We start from the raw sequence: 20242 nt of genomic DNA on the forward strand, positions 1-20242 counted from the left end.
CTTATCTATTTTACCAGTTACATCCTCAAAAAATTCCAATAGATTAGTCAAGCATGATTTACCTTTTGTAAATCCATGTTGACTTTGTCCGATCCTGTCGCTGCTTTCCAAGTGCTCTGCTATTACATCTTTTATAATGGACTCTAGCATTTTCCCCACTACCGATGTCAGGCTTACCGATCTATAATTCCCCACTTTTTCTCTACCACCTTTTTTGAACAGTGGGGTAACATTAGCTACCCTCCAAACCATGGGTACCGTTCCAGAGTCTATCGAGTTCTGGAAGATGACCAGCAATGCATCTACTATTTCTAGGGCCACTTCCTTAAATACCCTAGGTTGTAGATTATCAGGCCCTGGGGATTTATCTGCCTTCAGTCCCATCAATTTTCCTAACACCATTTCCCTACAAATACTGATTTCTTTCAGTTCCACCCTTTCATCAGACCCTATGTTCCCTGGAATCTCTGGGAGGTTATTTGTGTCCTCCTTTGTGAAGACAGAACCAAAATATGTATTTAGTTGGTCTGCCAATTTTTTGCTCCCCATTATAAATTCCCCTGATTCTGACTGCAAGGGACCTACGCTTGACTTCACCAATCTTTTTCTCTTCACATATCTATAAAAGCTTTTACAGTCAGTTTTTATGTTCCCTGCAAGCTTACTCTCATATTCTATTTTCCCCTTCTTAATTAATCCCTTTGTCCTCCTTTGTTGAATCCTAAACTGCTCTCAATCCTCAGGACTATTGCTTTTTCTGGCCAATTTATATGTCCTCTCCTTAGATCTTATACTATCCCTAATTTCCCTTGTTAGCCACAGTTGAGTCACCTTTTTTGTTTTATTGTTATGCCAAACTGGGATGAACAAATTCTGTAGTTCATCCATTCGGTCTTTGAATGTTTGCCATTGCCTATCCACCGTCAACCATTTGAGTGACATTCTCCAATCAATCCTACCCAACTCGCTCCTCAGACCATCGTAGTTTCCTTTATTTAAATTTAGGACCCTAGTCTCTGAGTCAACTACTTCATTCTCCATCTTAATGAAGAATTCGATCATATTATGATCACTCTGACCCAAGGGGCCTCGTACAACAAGATTGCTAATTAATCCTTTCTCATTACATAATACCCAGTCTAAGATGGCCTGATCTCTGGTTGGTTCCTCGACATGTTGGTCCAGGAAACCATCCCGTAAACACTCCAGGAATTCCTCCTCCACATTATTGTTACTGATTTGGTTAGCCCAATCTATATGTAGATTAAAGTCACCCATGATGACTGCTGTGCCCTTATTGCACACTTCTTTAATTTCCCTTTTAATGCCATCCCCAACCTCCGCCTTACTGTTTGGAGGTCTAAATACCACTCCCACTAACATTTTCTGCCCCTTAGTATTTCTCAATTCTACCCATACAGATTCCACATCACCAGAGCTAATATCCTTCCTTACAATTGTGTTAATCCCTTCTTTAACCAGTAATGCTACCCCACCTCCCTTTCCTTTTTGCCTATCTTTCCTGAATATCGAATACCCCTGGATGTTGAGTTCCCAGCCTTGGCCATCCTTGAGCCACGTTTCCGTAATCCCAACCAAATCATAATCGTTTACCTCTATTTGCGCAGCCAATTCATCCACCTTATTACGAATGCTCCTCGCATTAAGACACAAAGCCTTCAGGCGTGTTTTTTTAACGCTCTTAGACCTATTAGAATTATTATTTACTGTGGCCATGTTTGATTTAAACCGTTGATTTCTCTGACTGCCACTTTTGTTTTTCTCCTTCCTATCTTTCGCTTTTATCCTTGCTTCCCTTTCCTCTGTCTCCCTGCTCAGGTTCCCAACCCCCTGCCATTTTAGTTTAAACCCTCCCCCAGAGCACTAGCAAACACTCCCCCTAGGACATCGGTTCCAGCCCTGCCCAGGTGCAAACTGTTCGGTTTGAACTGGTCCCACCTCCCCCAGAACCGGTTCCAATGTCCCAGGAACTTGAATCCCTCCCCCTTGCACTATTCCTCTAGCCACGTATTCAGCTGAAATATCCTTCTATTTCTACTCTGACTAGCACGTGACACTGGTAGCAATCCTGAGATTACTACCTTTGAGGTCCTATTTTTTAATTTACCTCCTAACTCCCTATATTCCGCTTTTAGGACCTCATCCCGCTTTTTACCTATATCGTTATTGCCTATATGCACCACGACAACTGGCTGTTCACCCTCCCCTTCCAAGATGTTCTGCAGCCGCTCTGAGACATCCTTGACCCTTGCACCAGGGAGGCAACACACCATCCTGGAGTCTTGTTTGCGGCCGCAGAAACGCCTATCTATTCCCCTTACAATAGAATCCCCTATTACTATAGCTCTACCCCTCTTTTTCCTCCCGTGCTGTGCAGCAGAGCCACCCCTTGTGCCAGGAAGTTGGCTGCTGCTGCTGCTTTCCTCTGATAAGCCATCTCCCCCAACAGCACTCAAAGCGGTTTATCTGTTTGAGAGGGGGATGTCCACAGGGGACCCCTGCACTACCTGCCTGCGCCTAGTACTCTGCCTGTTGGTCACCCATTCCCTTTCTTCCTGTCCAACCTCTACCTGCAGTGTGTCCAACTCCATAAACGTGCTATTCACGACGTCCCGAGCATCGCGAACGCTCCAGTATGCATCCAATCGCAGCTCCAGTGCCGCAATGCGATCTGTCAGTAGCTGCAGCTGGATGCACTTCCTGCACATGTAGTTGTCAGGGACACAGGAAGTGTCCCTGAGTTCCCACATATCGCAGGAAGAGCATACCATGTGGTCGGGCTGTCCTGCCATGACTTACCCTTTAATTAATTGAATTTGAATTAAATCAATCAATCCCACTAATTACACTACAGTTAAATGGTTTACCAACAGTCCCCACTACACCAGAGAGACCTTAGTAACTATAAACCAGAGTTAAAGTTTAAAAAAGAGAGAAATACTCACCAACCAATCACTTACCTGCTTCCTGGTGATGTCACACTTTGATTACTTTATACCTCTCTCCCCCGCTGCTGAATTGGTAAGCCTCGTTCGCTGCTGCTGCCGCTTTTAAACTACCGCTGCGCTCCTCAATCCACTCCCAGGTCTGCTCCAGCCGCTCTGGTCGGGCCTCGTTCACTGCCGCCACTTTTAACTGCCGCCGCGCTCCTCAATCCACTCCCAGGTCCACTCCAGCTGCTCTGGTCAGGCCTCGTTCACGGCCGTCGCTTTTAACTGCCGCCGCGCTCCTCAATCCACTCCCAGGTCCACTCCAGCTGCTCTGGTCAGGCCTCGTTCACTGCCGCCGCTTTTAACTGCCGCCGCGCTCCTCAATCCACTCCCAGGTCCGCTCCAGCCACTCTGAAGTGTAGTCACTGTTGTAATGTAGGAAACATGGCAGCTAATTTGGCCACAGCAAGCTCCCACAAACAGCAACGTGATAATGACCAGATAACCTGTTTTAGTGATGTTGATTAAGGGATAAATATTGGCCCCAGGACACTGGGGCTAACTCCCCTCCTCTTCTTCGAAATAGTGTCATGGGATCTTTTACATCCACCTGAGAGCAGAGACAGGGCCTTGGTTTAACATGAAAGACGGCACCTCCGACAGTACCTCACTCCCTCGGTACTGCACTGAAGTGTCAGCCTAGATTTTTGTGCTCAAATCTCTGGAGTGGGACTATGAACCCACAACCTTCTGACTCACGGGTGAGAGTGCTGCCAACTGAGCCAAGGCTGACACTGGGTAGACCATTCAGCAACTTTAACCTGTTCTGTCATTCAGTTAAATCATGGCTGATCTGTAGCTGAACTCCATTTACCTGCCTGGGTTCTATTTCCCTTAATACACTTGACTAACAAAAATCTATCAATCTTAGTTTTTCAATTGACCCAGCCTTTTTGAGGCAGAGTCCCCAATTTCCACTACCCTTTGTGTGAAGAAGTGCTTCCTGATGGTTAACAAGGCAAATGGTATGTTGGCCTTCATAGCGAGAGGGTTTGAGTACAGGAACAAGGATGTCTTGCTGCAGTTGTATAGAATTTTGGAAGATGACCAGCAATGCATCTACTATTTCTAGGGCCACTTCCTTAAGTACCCTAGGATGTAGATTATCAGGCCTTGGGGATTTATCGGACTTCAATCCTGTCAATTTCCCTAACACCATTTCCCTACAAATACTGATTTCATTCAGTTCCTCCCTCTCATTGGACCCTATGTTCCCTGACATCTCTGGGAGGTTATTTGTGTCCTCCTTTGTGAAGACAGAACCAAAGTATGTATTTAATTGGTCTGCCATTTCTTTGTTCCCCATTATAAATTCCCCTGATTCTGACTGCAAGGGAAAGAAAGACAGCCATCCTGTGCTTGGCTTTTATGACCTGGAGCCCGAAATTTACAAATACAGTCCAAGCCACAAACGTCCTGCACCAAAAAGCAATTAAACTCTGATTGACCTCGGATTCTGTTTAAAGCCACAAAGTAATGTAGAGAGGCCAGTTTCAACATAACGCCATCTCCGCAGCGGAATAATACGTCGTGCGTTACACGGTGAGACACTCCTGTTGTTACAAAACAGCGTCAGTAATGCCACGAGAGCCCCCCCCGCCCCCCCCTCGAGCAGTCAATAAATCGACTCCTTCCAATTGGTTGAGGTTGGTACGTCTCATTATAACCCGTGAGTTCATGTTTCACAGCGGGTCCCACAAGCCGAAAATTGCTTGCCAGGTTTCATTCCCATAGAGGAAGCAGATAACCCGGCCTCAAATAAATACGTTCTGTTATGGGACACCAAGGTAACATGTAGAGGGGCCAGGCTGATGTTATCTTTGTCTCTATACCTGCACCCTATCTCCATGATTGTAAAACCTACAACATTACGACACAGCCCTTGCTCCATCGCTGTCGCGGAATTAGTTTTAATCAACTTCAAAGGAAGGTTTAGGCCCAGTTGAGGATGAGCGGGGACCACCACTGTCCACTGGGTAGGTGAGAAAGGAGCCTCTGGAAAAACCAGGCCCTGAATAGGCTCGTGGCCGTGAACAGGGGCTTGTTTGAACCATTACCCCAGCAAGAGTCAGCACCTTCAACAGATGGGGAGTCAAAGAAGAGTGAAATAAATGAACAAACTTCTTTATAGAGAAAAAAAATATGCTCACGATATTTTCTCGACTGCCGTTCATAAATCTCACAGAGCGCTGGATTTCATGTTCCCTTCCAAGGTCAAAAGCCACGCGATCTCCAGGTCGACTCAGGAACCGGAGATGACGCCGGAAAATAACAAGCTGAGGAGCTGGAAGCAGAAGAGCCAGCACCGCCACAAGCGCCGGTGGTCACCTCAACGGGCGCAAGGCGTCCAGGCGCAGCCGAAGTTTGGGTCCAACTTGGAGGAAGTGAATCCTTTCGTCCTGGACCTGAAGAATTTCCCCGACCTGACTAACACCGATCTCAGTGCTCAGAACCCAAACATTCAGGTGAGAGAAATGATTAATATACTCTGACTGTAAGCATAGGAAAGCCTTGAGACGAGAGATGGCCCCTCAAGCCCATTCCTTCCACTGTCCCCAGACATGATTGAGGAAACTTTCAGAATATTCAGCCATCCCAATGCCTCCATTGTTTAACCACATCCTATTTCCCTCAAATATTGAAGCATAGGAACCTCTGGGTCTCGTGCAGTATCCCCCCATCTATACCTATCCCTATCGCCTCCAATACCATTTCCAACCAAATGTTCATCCAGCTACTTTAATCGACGCACCTTTGACTTTTTGCTGGGAGTCTGATTGTTCTATGTTTGTACTATTGTGTGGGTAAAATCCCTTCTGGTCTCCCAAAAACCCATTGTTCAACAGGGTTGTGATATAACAACTCGAGAGACAATTCACTGAAACCTGCTTATACACCATAGAAAAAATCTGCAGATTATTTAATACTGGACTCTGCCTGATCTCATTTTTACATCGCAAAATGGTTCCAGAGCATTTGAAGGAAGGCAAACCTACCCTGCCTCTATGCATGATTTTTCTTTTTCTCGCCATCTTTTAATGTTTTCACTGAGGACGTGAGCCCTTTCTCATTCCCCACCCCCACTGCTACAATATCATGAATCACTGGGGACATGCAACCCTCGGCCGAATTGAGACTTTTCGCTCCTTCACGCTTAGCCCTGAAACATATAGGGGGGAAAAATTTGGTTGCTTAGCGCCTCCCGTTGGGCGCTAACGGGGCGCAAAGCAACTAGCGCCCAGGTGCGGTGCCGCTAACGCCTCCCGCAAAATTCAGTGGGAGGTTAACGGCGGCGGTAGCCAGTAGCGCCCTGTGGGTCTGCACCTCCGGCGATGATGTCATCGCTGTGCACAGCGCCCTGCTCGCACCCCGGCTGCAAACTTGGCTCGCGCCCCCTGACCTACCGCCGGACGCTACGTTCGACAGGGTCAGGGGGGCGTTTTTGTGGCTGGGGTGGCGCAAATTAAAGGGCAGGTGCCGGGCGGCCAATCTTTCTGGGCCACCTGCCAGCACCTGCCCCCTCTGGACTCCTCCTGCGGGGTGCTGGCCGCGATCCGTCAGCCTAGCACTCCTCTTGAGTGCCGTGCTCTTTTGCCAGCACCCTGCTCCCTGGTCTAGGCCCCGCCCCTTTAATCAGGGGAGGAAGACCGGCAGTACCGTGGCGCTACGTGCCGGCGCGTGTGGCACTGCTGCACGGAGCGCCGCGATATTCAATGGAAGCGCCCCAAGAGGGTGGGGGAGCGCTTCCAGGAGCGTCCCGCCTCCTGCTTGGTGCTCTACCATTGAATTTCGGGCGCGGGGGCACTAACTTTTTTGGGGCGCTAAAAGTTATCGCTCCAAAGGGGGTGCAAGCCAATTTTCCCCCCGTAGAGTTCTTAGACATTGACAGACCGGGACCAGTTCATCATGAACAGAAAATGCTGGGGGTGTACAGCAGGGTTATCAGCATCTGAAAAGAGAAAAGACAGCTTCGTACTTCATTCATTACCGCTGCAGCCATCAGTTTGCTCAACGGCTCACTCACCTCCATCTTAGATGCCCTTGTCCGGAGAAAAAATCTTCACTGTCTCCCATCCCAGTTGCTCCCCCTGGTATGGCCTCCATCTTCACTGCTTCACGTTCAAGGCACAAACTTCAGTGGATTTTGGTGAACAATTGGTTTAGACATCCATCACCAGATCTGGCTGGAGCACATCGAGCACTATTGGGCCTCATTGTCCATTGCTAAAAGCGCCCACTTCTATAGAGGATCATCCTGGAGAACATAGATAACACCGCACCACCCCCCCAGCTTCTTTACTCTACTACTAACTGCTTCTTTAAGCCCCTCTCGCCTGCCCCCTTCACACTCACCTCTAACATCAAATGTGAGGAGCTCATAGTCACCAAGATGGAGACCAACCGTTCCGTTGCCTCTGCTGCTTCCCCCGCACCTTTCAGCAAGCCAAACCTCCCCCGACCCCCGACCCTAGCCATGACCCCCCATCTCTCTCCAGTTTATCGCCCATCTCCCTCCCAAATACTCTCTCTGAGTTAATCTTGTCCATGAGTCCCACCTCCTGCTACCTTAATCTCATTCCCACTAAACTGCTGACCACCCAACTTCCTTTCCCGGCCCCTATGCTAGTTGACATTGTAAATGGTTCCCTCTCTTCAAGTACTGGCCCCTCTGTTTCGAAACCACTGTCATCATCCCAATCCTCAAACAAAACAACCCTTGACCCCTCTGTTCTTGCAAACTACCACCCCATCTGAAACCTCCTTTTCCCCTCAAATTCTTGACTATGTTGTTGCCTCCCAAATCCATGCCCATTTTCCCCACAACCCCATGTTTGAATCTCTCCAGTTGGGGTTTGCACCCCTCCTATAGCACAAAAATAGCCCTAACCAAAGCAGCAGAGGCATTGTGACTGACTGTGGTGCATTATGTTGACCTTATCTGAGGAAGGATGTTCTTGCCATGGGGGGAGTGCAGCGAAGATTCACCAGACTGATACCTGGGATGGCAGGAATGAAGTATGAGGAGAGATTGGGTCGATTAGGCTTATATTCGCTAGAGTTTAGAAGAATGAGAGGGGATCTCATTGAAACTTACAAAATTCTAACAAGACTAGACAGACTAGATGCAGGAAGGATGTTCCCGATGGCGGGGGAGTCCAGAACCAGGGGTCACAGTCTAAGGATAAGGGGTAAGCCATTTAGGACAGAGATGAGGAGGAATTTCTTCATCCAGAGAGTGGTGAATCTATGGAATTCTCTGCCACACAGGGCAGTTGAGGCCAATTCATTAAATATATTCAAGAAGGAGTTGGATATATTTCTTGAGGCTAAAGGGATCAAGGGATATGGGGAGAAAGCAGGGACAGGGTACTGAATTTGGATGATCAGCCATGATCTCATTAAATGGCGGAGCGGGCTCGAGGGGCCGAATGGCCTACTCCTGCTCCTATCTTCTATGTTTCTATTATCCCTCTTCTACCTCACTACAACTTTTGGCACGGTTGACCACACCATCCTCCTCCAATGCCTCTCTTCTGCTGTCCACCTCAGTGGGACTACCCTATCTTCATTCCCTTCTCACATCTGATCGTAGTCAGAGCATCTCCAGCAGTGGCTTCTCTTCTCACCCCACACAGTGACTTCAGGAGCACCCTTTGCACACTCCCTCTTCCTCGTCTACATTCTGCCTCTCAGCAACATCATCTGAAGACATTAGGTCAGCTTGCACATGTATGCTGACGACACCCAGCTCTACTTCTCTGCTACCACTCTTGACCCCTCCATTGCTTCTTTGCTGTCGGACTGCTTGTTCGGCATTCAATTCTGGAATAACTGCAATTTCCTCCCGAAGGCCAACACCATCATCTTCGGCCCCGCCAGAAACGCCATCAGCCCTGCCACCGTTTCCTTCCCACTCTCCACCATTGTCTCAGGCTGAACTGAACTATTTGCAAGATTGAACCTATTGAACTCCAAGCGGAGCTTCTGACCTCCATCACAAAGAATGCCTGCTTCCACCTCCATAACCTCTCCCACCTCAACCCCTGCCTCAGCCCATCTGCTGAAATACTCAATAATGCCTTTCTCCCCTCCAGAGTCAACGTGTCCAACGCTCTCCTGGCTGCCCTTCCATCCTCCACCCTCGATAAACTTCAGCTCTTCCAAAACTCTGCTGCCTGTATTCTAACCTGCACCATCACCCCGCTACTCATTGACCGATGCTGGACCCTGTCCCCCAGCGCCTCAGATTAAAAATTCTCATCCTCATGTTGAAATCTCTTCATGACCTTGTCTCTCCCTATCTCTGTAACCTTCTGCAGCCCTACAGCTATCCCTCTCCCCAAACTCTCCGTTCCTCTGACTCTGGCCTCTTGTTCTCCTCTCCTTCCTTCGCCCCACCTTTAGCAGCCGTGCCTTCAGGCGCTTTGGCCCCATGCTCTGGAATTCCCTCCCTGAACCTCTCTTCCTTTAAGACCCTCCTTAAAACCACCCCCTCTTTGACCCTTCCTGGTTACCCTTCCTAATCTCATCTACTTTGTCCTGCCGTCCATTTTTTGCCTCGCGCCTTTGTGAAGCACCTTGGGACGTTTTTCTACATTAAAGGCACGATGTAGATGCAAGTTGATGTTGTTGGTGAAGTGGAGACGCCTTGTCCGAACCAGTTAAACAAAGTGTTCTGTGATAGAGTATTAAGAATTAAAGCCTTTTATTGCTGTATCCATTGAAAACTCCTCAAATACCTGAAAAAAATTAAAATACTGGATTCTAACCCTTAAACTGCTGACCTATCCAGTGAAATTTCAGTCTCCTGTTTTGGGCAATTTAAAAAAAAAAAGCATTCTCAACTCACACACTGTGATGCTGCAATAACCACTGAGATTAGATTAAAGCTAATTTGTTGTGAGGAAAAGCTTTATTACTGTAATATTAACCCTATACCACTAAACTACACAAAGCATAACTAAATAAAACAAGACGTGTTAAACCCTTCAGCCCTCCATGTCTTCCCCCATTACCATCCTCTCTCTGTCTGCTTTGCTCTCTCTCTCTCTCTCTCTTTCTCGTTTGTGTTATCTTAATTTTTTAAACAGTTATTGTACCCAGTTCCACCACATCTACTTACTTTAATAAAATCATTAAAAATAATTTTGGTCCCTGGCTTCCCAGGTTCAACTTTTGCGGGTGGGTGAGGCCCACAAAGGGACAATTGGTATCCCATCAGTCCAAAGGCCAATTCTTCAGTCTAGTCCCAGAACCGTGAAGGTTCACCTGGCGCACTCGTAAATGCAAACCTTTGACACTGTTTAAAGCTTCAGACAGAGAGCATTGCTGTGGACTGTCTCATCTTACCTTTGGCAATGGTCGGCCCAATCGCACCAAAAGTATTAAGTCATTATTTTTGCACAGGAAGACTTAATAAATACATTCACTGAGTCAGTCACAAAGAGGAAGCAAACATGACTTCAGTGTGCCAGAGAAACAGGCAGTGTGTACTGGATCACAGCAAATCCTGTAGCTTGAGGCTGAAGGTTTCTAACAGTTTATAAATCAGTCAGTCTAGGGATCATCTGGACTGATAGCAGACTTGTTACCCTGATGGCCCTTTCAGATCGACACTGATAACATTTGACTTGATGACCCTTGGCCTGATAACCTTTATGATGCCCCCATCACCCGCAACCCCGCTCCCACCCACCGGCCCCGCCGATAGCCCTGCTAACACCTCCCTGGTAAACCTGGCTCTTGTCGCTTCTACTTTCTAAATGCTGCCCTGTGGATTTTAAAACTGCCCACTACAGGCCACAGCTAGAGAATTTTACATTGTTTATGTTCCGTATCAATGACAACTGAAAATGGGCATTACGCGGCACCATGTAATGGGCGTTACACAGCACCATGTAATGGGCGTTACACAGCACCATGTAATAGACATTACACAGCACCATGTAATGGGCATTACGCAGCATCATGTAATGGGCATTACGTGGCACCATGTAATGGGCATGACGCGGCACCATGTAATGGGCATGACGCGGCACCATGTAATGGGCATGACGCGGCACCATGTAATGGGCATTACGCGGCACCATGTAATGGGCATTAAGCAGCATCATGTAATGGGCATTACACGGCACCATGTAATGGACATTACGCAGCATCATGTAATGGGCATTACACGGCACCATGTAATGGGCATGATGCGGCACCATGTAATGGGCTTTATGCGGCACCATGTAATGGGCATTACGCAGCACCATGTAATGGGCATTAAGCAGCACCATGTAATGGGCATTACGCAGCACCATGTAATGGGCATTACGCAGCACCATGTAATAGACATTACGCGGCACCATGTAATAAACATTATGTGGCACCAGGCAATGGGCATTACACAGCACCATGTAATTGGTGTTACACAGCACCATGTAATAGACATTACGCAGCACCATGTAATAGACATTATCCGGCACCATGTAATAGACATTGGGGCAGAAATTCCTCCCCAAACGCGTGAGTACGGAAGGGGTACTCACGCGTCTGGCCGGAGGAAATGCCGGTTTTCAGCATGCACAGCACATGCGCTGAAAACCGGCATTTCCTCTCCTCTCACCCAAGAGTTGAAGAGGCTAGCGCGTGCGCTGTAGGGGGCAGCGCGTGCGTCTTGAATTTCCTGTGTTTTGGGGGATTTGCGCATGTCTAAAGGCCTCCGGGACTTACACTTGTAAAAAGCACACGTAAGTATTTATTTTTACAGGTAAGTGGTGTTTTAGTGTAATTTAGAATTTTTTTTCCCACAGGTTTATTATTTTAAACAATCTACAATAAGGTAAGTTTAGTTTTAGACCCTTATTAAAAATTTATTTTTTTCAAAAAAAAAAATTATTGTTTAAATTATTTTTTTAAACTTATTTATACTTAATTTAATGATTGGGATGTTTTTTAAAATTTTATTTAAAGTTTAAGTAGTGTTTTGGGGTGCAGTACTTCTCATGAGTTTGACAGTTCTTACTCTCAAACTTATGAATGAAGTTTCCCCTCCCCTGATTGGCTGAACAGTGCTCACCTGATCCCAGCTGGCACATCGCACTAACTACGCCGCTGGGTCAGGTTAGCGCAGCGCGCCGACATCAGAACCTGGCCACTGACAGGAAATCCACTGCGGGCCAGGTTTCAGATGTCGGCGCGCAGGGTGAGCGCACATCGGGGGCTTGCACGCGCGGCAAGCCCCCGACACCAGGTTCTGGGGCATTATGCGGCACCATGTAATAGACATTACCCGGCACCATGTAATGGGCATTACGCAGCACCATGTAATGGGCATTAAGCGGCACCATGTAATAGACATTACGCGGCACCATGTACTAGACATTACGCGGCACCATGTACTAGACATTACGCGGCACCGTGTAATAGACATTACGCGGCACCATGTAATAGACGTTACGCGGCACCATGTAATAGACGTTACGCGGCACCATGTAATAGACGTTACGCGGCACCATGTAATAGACGTTACACGGCACCATGTAATAGACGTTACGCGGCACCATGTAATAGACGTTACGCGGCACCATGTAATCGACGTTACGCGGCACCATGTAATGGGCGTTACACGGCACCATGTAATGGGCTTTACGCAGCACCATGTAATGGGCTTTACGCGGCACCACACGGCACCATGTAATAGACATTACGCGGCACCATGTAATAGACATTACGCGGCACCATGTAATAGACATTACGCGGCACCATGTAATAGACATTACGCGGCACCATGTAATAGACATTACCCGACACCATGTAATAGACATTACCCGGCACCATGTAATAGACATTACACGGCACCATGTAATAGACATTACTCGGCACCATGTAATGGGCTTTACGCGGCACCATGTAATGGGCTTTACGCAGCACCATGTAATGGGCATTACGCGGCACCATGTAATGGGCTTTACGCGGCACCATGTAAAGGGCATTACGCGGCTCCATGTAATGGGCATTAAGCGGCACCATGTAATGGGCATTACGCGGCACCATGTAATAGACATTACACGGCATCATGTAATAGACATTACGTGGCACCATGTAATGGGCATTAAGCGGCACCATGTAATGGGCATGACGCGGCACCATGTAATGGGCTTTATGCGGCACCATGTAATGGGCATTACGCAGCACCATGTAATGGGCATTAAGCAGCACCATGTAATGGGCATTACGCAGCACCATGTAATGGGCATTAAGCAGCACCATGTAATAGACATTACACGGCATCATGTAATAGACATTACGTGGCACCATGTAATGGGCATTAAGCGGCACCATGTAATGGGCATGACGCGGCACCATGTAATGGGCTTTATGCGGCACCATGTAATGGGCATTACGCAGCACCATGTAATGGGCATTAAGCAGCACCATGTAATAGACATTACGCGGCACCATGTAATAGACATTATGTGGCACCATGTAATAAACATTATGTGGCACCAGGCAATGGGCATTACACAGCACCATGTAATTGGTGTTACACAGCACCATGTAATAGGCGTTACACAGCACCATGTAATAGACATTACACAGCACCATGTAATAGACATTACGCGGCACCATGTAATAGACATTACGCGGCACCATGTAATAGACATTATCCGGCACCATGTAATAGACATTGGGGCAGTAATTCCTCCCCAAACGCGTGAGTACGGAAGGGGTACTCACGCGTCTGGCCGGAGGAAATGCCGGTTTTCAGCATGCACAGCACATGCGCTGAAAACCGTCATTTCCTCTCCTCTCACCCAAGAGTTGAAGAGGCTAGCGCGTGCGCTGTAGGGGGCAGCGCGTGCGTCTTGAATTTCCTGTGTTTTGGGGGATTTGCGCATGTCTAAAGGCCTCCGGGACTTACACTTGTAAAAAGCACACGTAAGTATTTATTTTTACAGGTAAGTGGTGTTTTAGTGTAATTTAGAATTTTTTTTCCCACAGGTTTATTATTTTAAACAATCTACAATAAGGTAAGTTTAGTTTTAGACCCTTATTAAAAATTTATTTTTTTCAAAAAAAAAAATTATTGTTTAAATTATTTTTTTAAACTTATTTATACTTAATTTAATGATTGGGATGTTTTTTAAAATTTTATTTAAAGTTTAAGTAGTGTTTTGGGGTGCAGTACTTCTCATGAGTTTGACAGTTCTTACTCTCAAACTTATGAATGAAGTTTCCCCTCCCCTGATTGGCTGAACAGTGCTCACCTGATCCCAGCTGGCACATCGCACTAACTACGCCGCTGGGTCAGGTTAGCGCAGCGCGCCGACATCAGAACCTGGCCACTGACAGGAAATCCACTGCGGGCCAGGTTTCAGATGTCGGCGCGCAGGGTGAGCGCACATCGGGGGCTTGCACACGCGGCAAGCCCCCGACACCAAGTTCTGGGGCATTATGCGGCACCATGTAATAGACATTACCCGGCACCATGTAATGGGCATTACGCAGCACCATGTAATGGGCATTAAGCGGCACCATGTAATAGACATTACGCGGCACCATGTACTAGACATTACGCGGCACCATGTACTAGACATTACGCGGCACCGTGTAATAGACGTTACGCGGCACCATGTAATAGACGTTACGCGGCACCATGTAATAGACGTTACGCGGCACCATGTAATAGACGTTACGCGGCACCATGTAATGGGCGTTACGCGGCACCATGTAATGGGCTTTACGCAGCACCATGTAATGGGCATTACGCGGCACCACACGGCACCATGTAATAGACATTACGCGGCACCATGTAATAGACATTACGCGGCACCATGTAATAGACATTACGCGGCACCATGTAATAGACATTACGCGGCACCATGTAATAGACATTACCCGGCACCATGTAATAGACATTACCCGGCACCATGTAATAGACATTACCCGGCACCATGTAATAGACATTACCCGGCACCATGTAATAGACATTACACGGCACCATGTAATAGACATTACTCGGCACCATGTAATGGGCTTTACGCGGCACCATGTAATGGGCTTTACGCGGCACCATGTAATGGGCATTACGCGGCACCATGTAATGGGCTTTACGCGGCACCATGTAATGGGCATTACGCGGCACCATGTAATGGGCATTAAGCGGCACCATGTAATGGGCATTACGCGGCACCATGTAATAGACATTACACGGCATCATGTAATAGACATTACACGGCATCATGTAATAGACATTACGTGGCACCATGTAATGGGCATTAAGCGGCACCATGTAATGGGCATTACGCGGCACCATGTAATGGGCATTACGCGGCACCATGTAATAGACATTACGCGGCACCATGTAATGGGCATTACGCGGCACCATGTAATGGGCATTACGCGGCACCATGTAATGGCCATTACGCGGTACCATGTAATGGGTGTTACGCAGCACCATATAATGGGCGTTACACGGCACCATGTAATAATGGGCATTACACAACACCATGTAATGGGTGTTATGCGGCACCATGTAACGGGCATTACGTGGCACCATGTAATGGGCATTATGCGGCATCATGTAATGGGCATTACGCGGCACCATGTAATGGGCGTTACACGGCACCATTTAATGGGCGTTACACAGCACCATGTAATAGGCGTTACACAGCACCATGTAATAGACATTACGCAGCACCATGTAATAGACATTATGCGGCACCACGTAATAGACATTACGCGGCACCATGTAATAGACATTATCCGGCACCATGTAATAGACATTGGGGCAGAAATTCCTCCCCAAACGCGTGAGTACGGAAGGGGTACTCACGCGTCTGGCCGGAGGAAATGCCGGTTTTCAGCATGCACAGCACATGCGCTGAAAACCGGCATTTCCTCTCCTCTCACCCAAGAGTTGAAGAGGCTAGCGCGTGCGCTGTAGGGGGCAGCGCGTGCGTCTTGAATTTCCTGTGTTTTGGGGGATTTGCGCATGTCTAAAGGCCTCCGGGACTTACACTTGTAAAAAGCACACGTAAGTATTTATTTTTACAGGTAAGTGGTGTTTTAGTGTAATTTAGAATTTTTTTTCCCACAGGTTTATTATTTTAAACAATCTACAATAAGGTAAGTTTAGTTTTAGACCCTTATTAAAAATTTATTTTTTTCAAAAAAAAAAATTATTGTTTAAATTATTTTTTTAAACTTATTTATACTTAATTTAATGATTGGGATGTTTTTTAAAATTTTATTTAAAGTTTAAGTAGTGTTTTGGGGTGCAGTACTTCTCATGAGTTTGACAGTTCTTACTCTCAAACTTATGAATGAAGTTTCCCCTCCCCTGATTGGCTGAACAGTGCTCACCTGATCCCAGCTGGCACATCGCACTAACTACGCCGCTGGGTCAGGTTAGCGCAGCGCGCCGACATCAGAACCTGGCCACTGACAGGAAATCCACTGCGGGCCAGGTTTCAGATGTCGGCGCGCAGGGTGAGCGCACATCGGGGGCTTGCACACGCGGCAAGCCCCCGACACCAAGTTCTGGGGCATTATGCGGCACCATGTAATAGACATTACCCGGCACCATGTAATGGGCATTACGCAGCACCATGTAATGGGCATTAAGCGGCACCATGTAATAGACATTACGCGGCACCATGTACTAGACATTACGCGGCACCATGTACTAGACATTACGCGGCACCGTGTAATAGACATTACGCGGCACCATGTAATAGACGTTACGCGGCACCATGTAATAGACGTTACGCGGCACCATGTAATAGACGTTACGCGGCACCATGTAATAGACGTTACGCGGCACCATGTAATCGACGTTACGCGGCACCATGTAATGGGCGTTACGCGGCACCATGTAATGGGCTTTACGCAGCACCATGTAATGGGCATTACGCGGCACCACACGGCACCATGTAATAGACATTACGCGGCACCATGTAATAGACATTACGCGGCACCATGTAATAGACATTACGCGGCACCATGTAATAGACATTACGCGGCACCATGTAATAGACATTACCCGGCACCATGTAATAGACATTATCCGGCACCATGTAATAGACATTACCCGGCACCATGTAATAGACATTACCCGGCACCATGTAATAGACATTACACGGCACCATGTAATAGACATTACTCGGCACCATGTAATGGGCTTTACGCGGCACCATGTAATGGGCTTTACGCGGCACCATGTAATGGGCATTACGCGGCACCATGTAATGGGCTTTACGCGGCACCATGTAATGGGCATTACGCGGCACCATGTAATGGGCATTAAGCGGCACCATGTAATGGGCATTACGCGGCACCATGTAATAGACATTACACGGCATCATGTAATAGACATTACGTGGCACCATGTAATGGGCATTAAGCGGCACCATGTAATGGGCATTACGCGGCACCATGTAATGGGCATTACACGGCACCATGTAATAGACATTACGCGGCACCATGTAATGGGCATTACACAGCACCATGTAATGGGCGTTACACAGTACCATGTAATGGGCATTACGCGGCACCATGTAATAGACATTACCCGGCACCATGTAATGGGCATTACGCGGCACCATGTAATGGGCATTACGCGGTACCATGTAATGGGTGTTACGCGGCACCATGTAATGGGTGTTACACGGCACCATGTAATGGGCATTACGCGGCACCATGTAATGGGTGTTACGCGGCACCATGTAATGGGCGTTACACGGCACCATGTAATGGGCATTACACAACACCATGTAATGGGTGTTATGCGGCACCATGTAACGGGCATTACGTGGCACCATGTAATAGACATTACACGGCACCATGTAATGGGCATTATGCGGCATCATGTAATGGGCATTATGCGGCACCATGTAATGGGCGTTACACGGCACCATTTAATGGGCGTTACACAGCACCATGTAATGGGCATTACACAGCACCATGTAATGGGCGTTACACAGTACCATGTAATGAGCATTACACACCACCATGTAATTGCATTACGCGGCACCATGTAATGGGTGTTACGCGGCACCATGTAATGGGCGTTACGCGGCACCATGTCATGTGCGATACGCGGCACCATGTAATGGGCATTACGCGGCACCATGTCATGTGCGTTACGCGGCACCATGTAATGGGCATTACGCGGCACCATGTAATAGACATTACGCGGCACCATGTAATAGACATTACGCGGCACCATGTAATGGGCGTTACACAGCACCATGTAATAGGCATTACACAGCACCATGTAATGAGCATTACACAGCACCATGTAATAGACATTATGTGGCACAATGTAATGGGTGTTACGCGGCACCCTGTAATAGACATTACGCGGTACCATGTAATGGGCATTTCGCAGCACCATGTAATGGGCATTACGCAGCATCATGTAATGGGCATTACGCAGCACCATGTAATGGGCATTACGCGGCACCATGTAATGGGCATTACGTGGCACCATGTAATGGACATAAAGCGGCACCATGTAATAGACATTAAGCGGAACCATGTAATAGACATTATGCGGCACCATGTAATAGATATTTGGTGGCACCATGTAATAGACATTACACGGCACCATGTAATGGGCATTACACAGCACCATGTAATGGGTGTTGCACAACACCATGTAACGAGTGTTACACAGCACCAGGTAATGAGCGTTACACATTCACCATGTAATGGGCGTTACACAGCACCAGGTAATGGGCATTATGTGGCACCATGTAATGGGCATTACACAGCATCATTTAATGGGCGTTACACAGCACCATGTAATGAGCGTTACACAGCACGATGTAATGAGCGTTACACAGTACCATTTAATGGACATTACGCGGCACCATGTAATGGGCATTATGCGGCAACATGTAATGGGCATTACGCGGCATCATGTAATGGGCATTACGCGGCACCATGTAATGGGCTTTACGCAGCACCATGTAATGGGCATAACACGGCACCATGTAATGGGCGTTATGCGTCACCGTGTAATGGGCGTTACGCAGCACCGTTTAATGGGCATTATGTGGCACTGTGTAATGGGCATCACGTGGCACCATGTAATGGGCATTACGCGGCACCATGTAATGGGCATTATACAACACCGTGTAATGGGCATTATACAGCACCGTGTAATGGGCAGGAGACAGTACCGTGTAATGGGCAGGAGATAGCACCCTGTAATGGGCAGGAGGCAGCACCGTGTAATGGGCAGGAGACAGCACCCTGTAATGGGCAGGAGACAGCACCGTGTAATGGGCAGGAGACAGCACTGTGTAATGGGCAGGAGACAGCACTGTGTAATGGGCAGGAGACAGCACCATGTAATGGGCAGGAGACAGCACCGTGTAATGGGCAGGAGACTGCACCGTGTAATGGGCAGGAGACAGCACCGTGTAATGGGCAGGAGACAGCACCATGTAATGGGCAGAAGACTGCACCGTGTAATGGGCAGAAGACTGCACCGTGTAATGGGCAGGAGACAGCACTGTGTAATGGGCAGGAGACAGCACCGTGTAATGGGCAGGAGACAGCACCGTGTAATGGGCAGAAGACTGCACCGTGTAATGGGCAGGAGGCAGCGCCCTGTAATGGGCAGGAGACAGCACCGTGTATTGGTCATTACACAGGAACATGTAATGGGTGCCACATAACACTATTTAATGGGAACTACACAACTCCATGAATGTACTCTACACATGAACATGTATTCCATGGGGCACTTGTGAAATCTCCTGATTCCCCGTGTTGCCAGTCTGCTCCTGGTCAGGACTCGGTGACCAGGCTGACAACTGAATAATGCCCACTTGGGCAAGGTTCATGGAACTGTACCTCAGCAAAGAGCCAGCACCTTCAGGGCAGGAGTGCAAGAGAGGGGAGAAAAATTACCAGAAAAACAGTGAAAGTTGCACGGAGGTGAAGGAAGGTGGGGTCGTGCAGTGGTTGTGGCCGTGGACTAGTAAACCAGAAGTTGAGAGTTCAAATCCCGCCATGGCAAATTGAGCCATTAAATTTGATAAGTCTGGTAATTTATGGACTGTCACTTGAAAGCTACTGGACTGTTGTGAAAGAGCACCTGGCCTATATGCGACTGCAGTCCCGCAATATTTGGCCGACTCTTGGTGCTATCAGGGCAATGCGGTGGGGAGGAGGGGGTTGGGAATTAATGCTGCATTGCCCACAGGTCGAGAAGAAATTAAATTGAAAGA

The 20242-nt window shown here is 47.7% G+C and overlaps 1 protein-coding gene across 1 annotated transcript in view; it reads left to right on the top strand.

Annotated features, from left to right (window-relative positions):
• LOC147109078 (isthmin-2-like) overlaps positions 1-20242 on the top strand; it is a 97885-nt gene that overhangs the window by 18136 nt on the left and 59507 nt on the right. Inside the window, exon 2 of the mRNA XM_086002664.1 lies at positions 5225-5476. Within this exon, the coding sequence (XP_085858790.1) occupies positions 5225-5476 (252 nt within the window). The remainder of the gene's footprint in view (positions 1-5224; positions 5477-20242) is intronic.

Source organism: Somniosus microcephalus, chromosome 12, assembly GCF_052327205.1.
Source record: "Somniosus microcephalus isolate GS21.2 chromosome 12, FLI_Smic_1.0, whole genome shotgun sequence".
Classification (NCBI taxonomy): Eukaryota; Metazoa; Chordata; class Chondrichthyes; order Squaliformes; family Somniosidae; genus Somniosus; species Somniosus microcephalus.